The sequence below is a fragment of the Cynara cardunculus genome (assembly GCF_001531365.2).
Source record: "Cynara cardunculus var. scolymus isolate 2C chromosome LG 16, CcrdV1, whole genome shotgun sequence".
NCBI classification, from domain to species: Eukaryota; Viridiplantae; Streptophyta; class Magnoliopsida; order Asterales; family Asteraceae; genus Cynara; species Cynara cardunculus.
The window spans coordinates 3,379,450-3,389,539 of record NC_037543.1 but is presented as its reverse complement, the minus strand read 5'-3'; the positions used below and the strand labels follow the sequence as shown (position 1 = coordinate 3,389,539).

General features: G+C 32.0%; 1 protein-coding gene across 1 annotated transcript; it reads left to right on the top strand.

Annotated features, from left to right (window-relative positions):
• The first annotated feature begins 470 nt into the window (after positions 1 to 470).
• Positions 471 to 3,552, top strand: LOC112529597 (probable lysophospholipase BODYGUARD 1). Its single transcript, XM_025140921.1, has 4 exons — positions 471 to 1,077; positions 1,230 to 1,558; positions 1,648 to 1,847; positions 3,137 to 3,552. Exons 1-4 carry the CDS (start codon positions 471 to 473, stop codon positions 3,462 to 3,464), a joined length of 1,464 nt encoding a protein of 487 aa, XP_024996689.1. The 3' UTR covers positions 3,465 to 3,552.
• The last annotated feature ends 6,538 nt before the right edge of the window (positions 3,553 to 10,090 follow it).

Below are 10,090 nucleotides of genomic sequence, written 5' to 3'. Positions count from 1 at the left end.
GATTTCATAAATTTTTTTATTGTTTACTAATATAAGGTATCAATCATAATTAATGAACCATATTCATCTTCCATAAATATTCAAATCATAATAAATAAACTCTCATCATTTCCACAAATATCTCAATATATTGGGTCGGATTGGTTGGTTGTACAACAAACTCTACATATACATACATATATATATATATATATATATGCACACACACAGAGGATTATATGTATATATAATATTATTCCACTTCCTCAGAATTAGTAACCCAACCTCCATCACCCAGTTTCAGGCTTAGCTTCAATCGAACTTCGATTAGATCCAATTTTGCCATTGGGTTTTTCTTGATTCGTTGCTAGCTGCCATTTTTTTTACCACAAGCTCACAGACAAAGAACTGGCGTTGATGCTCACATTTCCAATCTTTTTTAGAATTTCGTAACTCTCGCCCTTGAATTCCCATAATCTTTCTATAAATTCATGTGGGTGGTGGAGAATTGGAGGTTTGATTTCGTCTGCCATTTGGGTTCGATGGGGAAGACGACAAGATCTGTTCTTGGCCTAACTGGGAAGTTCATCAATGATTTCTTGAGTTTTCTTGTGTTTTCTGTGCTCGATGTTCTTGATTTGATCTTGTGTTATGTGTATAAGACGATCGATTTCTTCGTGGAAGCCGAATGGAAGCCGTGCTATTGTTCTTCACCGAAACAGGCGATCATTAGCAGCGGCAACATTTTGGTGTCGGAGAACGGGGAGGCGGAGAAGATTGTTTGTTTGACGTCTGCCAAGTTACAGCTTGAAGAGATATCGGATACGCTTTACACACGCCCGTCAGTGGTGTTGGAGGTGTCGAAAACCACCGTGAAACGTCGGAAGGTGGTTAACTCTACGAATTCCGCCACCGTCCAACGCGTCCAGTCGTCCCCGTTCGTGGTGAACAACACACTGGTGGAATTGCTACAAGAAAAGATCAGTGCCCATAAGTCGCACCCGGTTCCACGGTGGTCCGATTGCGATTGCGATACTTGTAACTCGTGGTCGAACTCTTGTAAAGATACCCTTTTCGTCCATACCGAAGGCCGTAAAGGTTGGTAAACTTAACTCAGTTTAACCCGAAATGAAAATATGAAAATTTTGGGTCACGGACCATTATATTGTTTAAAACCAAACAGTTTCTTTTATTTTTACTTTCATTTAACGACCGTTTAATTCATTTTTGAATGATCTTTTTGTTTGCAGATAATGTTACCGAGAATGTGTTGTTCATTCACGGGTTTATATCGTCATCAGCATTTTGGACGGAGACATTGTTTCCGAACTTCTCAAGATCGATAAAGTCGAAATACCGGTTATTCGCGATCGATCTTTTAGGGTTCGGAAAAAGCCCGAAGCCACACGATTCGCTTTACACGATGAAGGAGCATTTAGACATGATCGAAAGATCGGTTCTCGAACCCAACAAGATCGAATCGTTTCACATCGTCGCTCATTCTTTAGGCTGCATTCTAGCACTGGCACTCGCCGTGAAATACCCCAATTCCGTCAAGTCGCTCACCTTACTCGCGCCGGTAAGTAACCATTTCTTTTCGCCGGAAAACTGCACAAAAAGTTTTTTTCAATATCTTCGTATGGATGACAATGACAATGGCAATGGCAGCCATTTTTTCCAACGCCGAAAGGGGAGGAGGCGGCGCAGTATATGATGAGAAAGGTGGCGCCACGGCGTTTGTGGCCGTTGATCGCGTTCGGAGCGTCGATGGCTTGCTGGTACGAGCATGTTAGCCGGACGATTTGCTTGTTGATCTGTAAGCACCACCGTACGTGGGAGTTTCTTGCCAAACTCATCACCAGAAACAGGTGAAAATTTAAACACGTTTCTTTATTTTCCGGTCAACGCCACCGTTTCAATGCACCGAATTTTAGATTTATGATGACAGCTCCGTCGGAGTTATTCATCGTCGTTACCAAATCCTTTTAGTCCTTTATTTAATTTTTTGAAAAAAATATATAATAAAACTTTAATTTAAACCGTGCTAAAATAAAATTTCTACATATAAAAAATACATTTTAATTAAATAATAATAAAACTATAATTAAAAGTGTCTCTGTTAACAGTTTAATCAGACAGTTTTATTCATACAGAATTTAATATGAAACCAATCAGAACAGTTTTTGAATATTTTTTTAATTATAATTTAATATCAAATATTTCTTAATTAAATAATTATTATCATAAAAAATAAATAAATTAAAATCTTCATACGTATCACAAGACGCATCTTGGACTCATAAATGCATTTCTAAAGTAACGGTTAATCATCTCTACGCTTTCAAAATTCAAACAAGTCGTAAAAGTTTATATTTTCACTTACGTTTTTACGCATTTCATAAGAACCCATTTTAAGACCAGAATGCAAAAATTCAGATATTTATCTTATAATTTCGAAGGATTTTTAATACCAGTTGTTTAAAAAATAAAATACCAGTTATAAAACATGGTTTTTTTACAAATTTAACAAGTTTTGATGTTGAAACGAGGGTATTTAATGAAACGGTAGATTGTTGGGGGAAACGATAACATCAATGAGGTCTTTAATTTGACTTATTCATTAGCTCCAAATGGTTGACTTTAGATACACTATTAAAGCAAGTCACAAGCATAAATGCTAGTTGTTTAATTCGGTTGGACTTAATTAATGATGCTTTGTTTTTATGGAAACATTTATGAGGATTTTATAGAGTACTGCTATAGCCCAGTTGAGTTCGATCACGGGTCCTTTCATCAGCCGTCAGTCGTTGAGTGAGCCAAAAATGTCACTTATATTTGTGTCTTTGGAGGTTGGTTCAGTGTGGGACCGGTTGAGATTGTTGGTAATCAACTTTTTGTCCAAAAAGAAAAAAAAATGTTGAATTGCAAACCGGAGTAAAGAAGACACTTTTCTTGGTCAGAACAGTCAAGAAATTATAAGTTAACGTTACAAGACACTTTTTCTTGCGGTGCCATAAACTGCATCCTGCAACATATCTTTTGGGTGCCGTAAGTTGCGGTATGTAGAACGAGAGATGGGCGATTCAAATGAGAACATTAACAAATAAGAGAACACGAAAATGATCAAATCATGATCATCTATTTGATTTTTATACAGGATTCGGACTTATTTAATAGATGGCTTCTGTTGTCACACGCACAATGCCGCCTGGCATACCCTTCACAACGTTATTTGTGGGACTGCTGGAAAGATAGAAGGGTACTTAAACGTTGTTCAAAACAACTTGAATTGTAGCATAAACGTGTTTCACGGTCGAGACGATGAGCTTATTCCTGTCGAGTGTTGTGACAACATCAAGGCAAAAGTTCCACGGGCAAACGTTAAGGTTGTCGAGAAGAAAGATCATATCACCATTGTTGTCGGGCGTCAACAAACATTCGCTAGAGAACTCGAGCATATTTGGAAGACCGCAAAAACCAGTTAAAAGTGGTGTTACCATCAAGCATTCGGCTTGGTAGTGTTTGGTGTTATATCGTAAATCGTGCTTTCTTGTTGTCTGTTTTCTTGGAAGGAACAAGTTAAAAGTTTTCGACTCAAAATTAAGATTAGCAGTAAAAAAATTGAATTTGTTCGATAATTTCATCCAAATCAAGAAAACGGATGAATTAATATAATTACTAGCTAGTGTATAATTCGTCTAGATTTTTTTTTCTTATTTACTATTTGATGTATGGATCTCTTATTTCGTTTTAAAAAAAAATCTATTTTGAAAAGACTTATTTGGTGCACAACTACGTCTAGTAAAAGAATTCCAACTACGATGGGACGATCGAGCAGGATCCCGTGAACCCCCTACTATGTTAGTAGGTCTGTCCCTGAGCACATAGGATAAAGTTATCTTATCAGTAAATGCTTACCATTTTCAGTCGGTACTTACCTAGCTTGAACATTTTATCCATACCCCCCTTTTACCTAGTTACTGCTTATCAACTCCATCATCAGTTTTTAATACCAATTAGATCATCAATTCCATCATCAGTTTGTAGTTTTTCGTTATCGATTTAATAGAAAATACGTCACCAATTTCATTAAATTCACTACGATAAAATGGGTATTTTCTAGGACGTCCAACCATCCTTGGACACCCAGATTAAACGTGATATTACCATATTTCATGATGGTCTTACTGTATGTTATGAATCGTATAAATCTGCGTGTTTAAAATCGACACCATATATACAAAACGTATTTTCATTAAATACGATGGTTTAAAATATAATTAATTCTAAAAGCTTTTTTGCCCCAAATTAAAAAGAGGGGATAATTTCACTCTAATTAGGTGCCCATATATTGTGTTTGTGTTTGATGGATCTAAATGTTAGTAACAACTTCATCCATGGAGGTTCTTCAATACTTCCTTTAAATGCTTATTTCTTCCGTTAATGTTCTTCGATACCGGTATACATTTTGGAACACTTTGCGGGCCAAAAAATCACGTCACCAAACCCATCAAGAGAGTTTCGCTTCAATTATAGTCATGTCGTGTACCTACATTCTATTATCAAGACTTTGAATTCAGCATGAACGTCTTTTTTCATCGTTTAATCATATGTGAATCAAAGAGAGAACAATTCCGCTATGTGTGAACCTTGATAACGAGACTGTATTTTATTACCTAGACCTCACTCAACACCATAAAGGGTGTGCATAGTTCAGTTTTGGGGGTGCACAAAAACCATAAATAACCCAACTTAAAGCCACTTATGCATAATTGAGTTGTACAATCTTCACACCGTAAAGATTTGGTTGGAAATGGGCCAAACTCATCTAAACAGAACCCAGTAAACCTAATCATGCCTCAACAATATGTTCCTACTTTCCACATATTAAAGCTGTGGTTTCAGTTTCTTTGCTAGATATTGAAGATGTAAATCGATGAATGTGGATGTGCTCTTGAAACAACTGGTCAAACAGGGTCATGTAAGTAAGTTAATCAGTGGCATATGTTACTAACACAAGTGGAAATAGTATGTCATTTTATGTTCAGATATATTCCAAGAACAAATCTCAAGTGTCACAACCCAGACCAACGAAACTCGTACGTAGGCTTATGCTAAAACATTTTGTGATATGTTGAAAATTCTCCAAACTACACTAGCTGGATTGGTTTTGTAAACTGCTTTCAAACATACCAGTCTAATCCATATTACCCCTGTTTAGTTTGAGTAGCCAACCTAGTTGAAACAACTGAACTACCACTATTAAACCAAAAGGGTACAATTTGACCGAACTATTAAATGGGGGCAAATAGTTCGGTCTTTCACCATCATTTAAGACTTTTCATACAAATGGATGCTTTCAACAACAAATATATGAAGTAAATTGACCTGCAAAATCTTCCATTCATTTAAAAAAATATCTTTCAAAAGAAGGTAAAGATAAACGATTGTGAAAACCATCGATCAAGCCAAACATATCCGTTTGAGTCGACTGATTAACGAACACCCAAACAGATCAAATAAGCCAAATAGATACTGAACTGCATTTTGATTGCAAAAATACCTGATAGACAATACCGAAATTTAAAACTTGTCGAGATTGGAATATGATCAATACAAGGTTCAAAAAGAAAATGAACGATACAGATAATGAACGTTACGTGGTGCAAGAGATTTTTGCGGTGGTGGTGGGGTGGGGGGGTTGATAATTATTTTTGGCCAAATTAAGAGGTGGAGAATTGAATGAGCTCTAACTAAGTTGCATATTGATTGTTTGATAAGGAAAATTAAATTGCCATCTCTAATCTACATCTACGTGTGTAACATATCTACCTATGAACTCATTTGGTTCCCATTTTGGTCTTGTGTAGGTCCCACCACACTTATTTTGAATAACTAATATCTTTTCGGTTGTCATTTAGATAGGGATTTCCCGATTTGACTGGTATGAAACGGGGACGAGGATTAACATTCATATTGAAACAAGGTCAGGGATGGTATTAACCGCCGCCTCAAATAATTCGACCCTGATTAGGGACATGGGGCTTAAAAGGCGGTCAGGGACGGGAGATACATCACCCGTCCCTCCATCCCTATCTACAAGGTACAGAAAAACAACGAATCCCAAGCAAAACAAACTTAAAAACCAAACAACAACAACCACACAACACAAAAAGGAGCAAACAACTAAAAAAAGTTAACTACAATATAAAAATATTTATGTATTTATATTATTAAACAAGTTCAAATTAGAACAAAATTTCAAGATGATTATGAATTTAAAGAATAAAACAAGTGAATATTAACCACAAGGGTAGTGTTTGATTGGTTTGAGCTTGGCTCCAAAGGTCAAAAGTACCAGAAGGTCTCATGTTCAAATCCAAGGAGGAATAAAAATCCCCTTGTGGTCACGGAGGTTCAAATGCGGTGACTCCGGGTTATCTGCAAAGCAGGTGGTCGTCTTGGGATTTGTCGGTTCGCATAGCGGATTGGATATCCAAGTTAATAAAAAAGAAAAGGAAAAACAAGTGAATATTCAAATATGTAACAAAAATATTAAAAAACCTATTTTTTTTTTTAGAATTAATGGTTACCATATAAAAGCCCAACATCCATTAAGGCTCTTAAAAGGCCGGGGGTCATGATGGCATTGGCTGTATGGTATATTTGGGCTTATACGTTAATTCGTAATTCATAAATAACCATTTTGGGTTTACAATTTTAGTATTATAAAGTATTTAATAAAAAAAATCATTTTTTGTACATGAAGTACTATTTATTGATATATATTAATTAAAATTCAAGATTACAAGTAATTGTGTGTAGGTATAACTTATTAAAACTCTATATTTGAATTTGTGTAACTAACTGCAGATAAATATAATTAAATACATGATAAACATCTCATTTTAAATATAAAAAAATTTAAAATGTAATTATGAAAACCATTGAGTTCTGACAGGATACTTAATTATTATCTTTATAAAAAAATTATATTGTTAAGCCAAAAATAAATTACTTCATTATTGAACTTAAATAAAATTATAATAAAAAATTGAATTAAAAAAATTTCACAAACAACGAGAATTTTAAATAGTTAATTTGATACTGATATCGATATAGTTATTTCAAATTTTTTATCTTCTAGTTTATATTCTATTAAAAAATAAAAACATTATCTTTTCTCAAAACTTTATAAAACCGTATTATATTGACAAAGATAAAGAATAAAAGGAAACATCAAAATCGAGATGTAATCCGCTGCATATTGCGAATACTCTTCTTGTTATGTAATTAAGCACTTGCATAAAACTCTTAAAAATTATTATTAATGCACCATGTATTATTTAATGATACATATTACTTAAAATTTAAGATTACAAGTAAATGGTACATGAATACAACTTTTTAAAATTATATGTTTGAATTCATGTAACTAACTGATAAAAATAATTAAATACAGAATAAACATCTCATTTTAAATATAAAGAACCTAAAATATAATTATGATATTCATTAACTTCTAACGGAATTCTTAGTTACTATTTTTATAACAAAAGTTATATCATTAAACCTAAAATAAATTAATTCGTTATTGAACTCAAATTAAATTATAATAAAAAATTATAATAAAAATATTTAACTAAAAATTATATTTATAAAAAGTATTGTATTGTTAGATCTAAAATAATTTGCATCGTTATTAAACCTAAATTAAATTATACTAAAAATACTGAAAAAATCATACAAAAAACGAGAATTTTAAATAGTTAATTTGATATCGATAGAAATTTTTATTTGTCTTCAAATTTATATTTTATTCAAATATAAAAACATTATCGTTTTCTTTAAGACATTCTCTATATTGTTCTTTAAATTTGAGAAAACTCCAACTTTTAATACTATATTTTAGAGAATATATAGAAATTCTATAGGAAATGCTCTGATTATTATATTTTTACGTGATTAAATGAAAACTTTCATCTTAATGGTAGAGTCGCCCCAAAAAAGTATCTCTCTCTATCTTCATTGACAATTTGACATGGTCAAAAATCGGTTTCGGGCCAGACCCAAATTGGTCCTAGGCTGAAACAGTAATAATTCGGACCGGTCCTGGTCCCGTCGAAATTACTAAGGCCCGGTTAAGGGTACTTGTAATCAGTCCCGATTCTGGGCCGGGCCAGGCCCAAACCGATCCAATATTAAAAAAATATTTTTTCTTTTTATATATTTTTTAAATTTCTTTTTGATGTTCTTCTCATATATTTTAAAATATCTAATTAGGTCAATGAAATATTCTTAAAAAATACGTTTTATTGTAGTTTTATAATTGGTTTTCAATCAAATACATTTAAAAATTATGTTTTATTTTAGTTTTATAATTGTTTTTCAATCAAATACACTTAAAAAAATATGTTTGATTGAAAATTTGTAATTTCATTTTCTATCAAATACACTTAGAAAACTAGAAATACATATAAAAATACATTTCTTTTGAAAAAAAGTCGGTTACAAACCGGTCCTGGGCCGGGCCTATAATCGGTTCCAAACCGGTCCAGGGCCGGACCTTGTTTTTGGATGAAAATCATAACCGGTCCTTAACCGGCGGTTCTAAAATCGGTCCTGGGCCGGGCCGGTCCTCTACAGATCCCTGGCCAGACCGGGCCCATTTGACCATCTCTAATCTCATTAGCTCTTATATTCATCGATTATAACTGAGTGTAGAATTTGAAAATATAATTGATTATATGTCTATATTTAAAAGTGAACATTTATTTTAACAGAAACTAAATAAACGTAAACTTAGTTTGGAATAAATGTAGTAATAAAAGTTAGACAATCAGTTGTAGTCAAATTATTGTAATTTGTAGGGGCCACTAAAAATAATTTAATTAAATACAAAATAAAATTCAAATTACTAATTTGTCAATTTACTTTATTTTAAAAATAACTCTAGCTATTTTAAATGATTGACACATAATGAATCATACAATTATCATAAACTATTGAGTTCTTATTTAATTAGGGTCCTATAATTATCTATACAATATTATAAAACATTTGACAAAAACTTTTAAAAACCATTTTTATGCATGAAATATTGTTTATTGATGCATATTACTTAAAAATCAAGATTACAAGTAATTTTTGCGTAAGTACAACTTATTAAAGCTCTATTTTTCAATTCGATGTAACGAACTGCAGATAAATATAATCAAATACATGATAAATATCTCATTTTAAATATAAAAAACTAAAATAGAATTAGGATAACCATTGAGTTCTAACAGAACACTTAATTATTATCTTTATAAAAAATTATATTATTAAACGAAAAATAAATTAATTCGTTATTAAACCTAAATAAAGTATATAATGAAGTTTGAATTAAAGAAATTACACGAAAAACGAGAAATTTTAAATAATTAATTTGATACTAATATCGATGTATTTTTTTTTTCAAAATTCAATGATGTCTTCAAATTTATATTTAATTCAAAAAATAAAAACATTATCACTTTCTCAAACCCACATAAAATCGTATTATATCGACTGAGACAAAAAATAAGATAAAATATCAAGTCCTTATTTAAGTTGTAATAATTAACTTTTGACAATATGCGATATTCGATAAATTATGATTATTTATAAAATGATATATATACAATCTTATTTTTAACATTAGTTTTATTACAAGTAATATCAAATTAATTATTTAAAAACTGCTATCTAATTATAAAAATAATACAATAATCATAAATAAAATTGGTTATCAAAACATCACCTAAAAGGGATAGAAACGTTTAACCGTGATGAGGATCTTACTGCCGAAGCAAACCCTGAACTTTTAAAATGTGACATGTTGATTGCTACCGACCAACAACACATAATAATTTAAGATAAACGTACAACTCGTTTTTACAAAGAATTAATCCATTTTATTTATCATAAAAAAAACCCATCACATCACATATACTAATAGTAAGTAGCCAAAAACCCAAAATGGAAAAATAGTTGAAAATCCATATTGAGGATTGTTCATATAATTGCTTATGGACACATCAAGAAGATTTTGATGATATGACACAAATATATATATATATATATATAT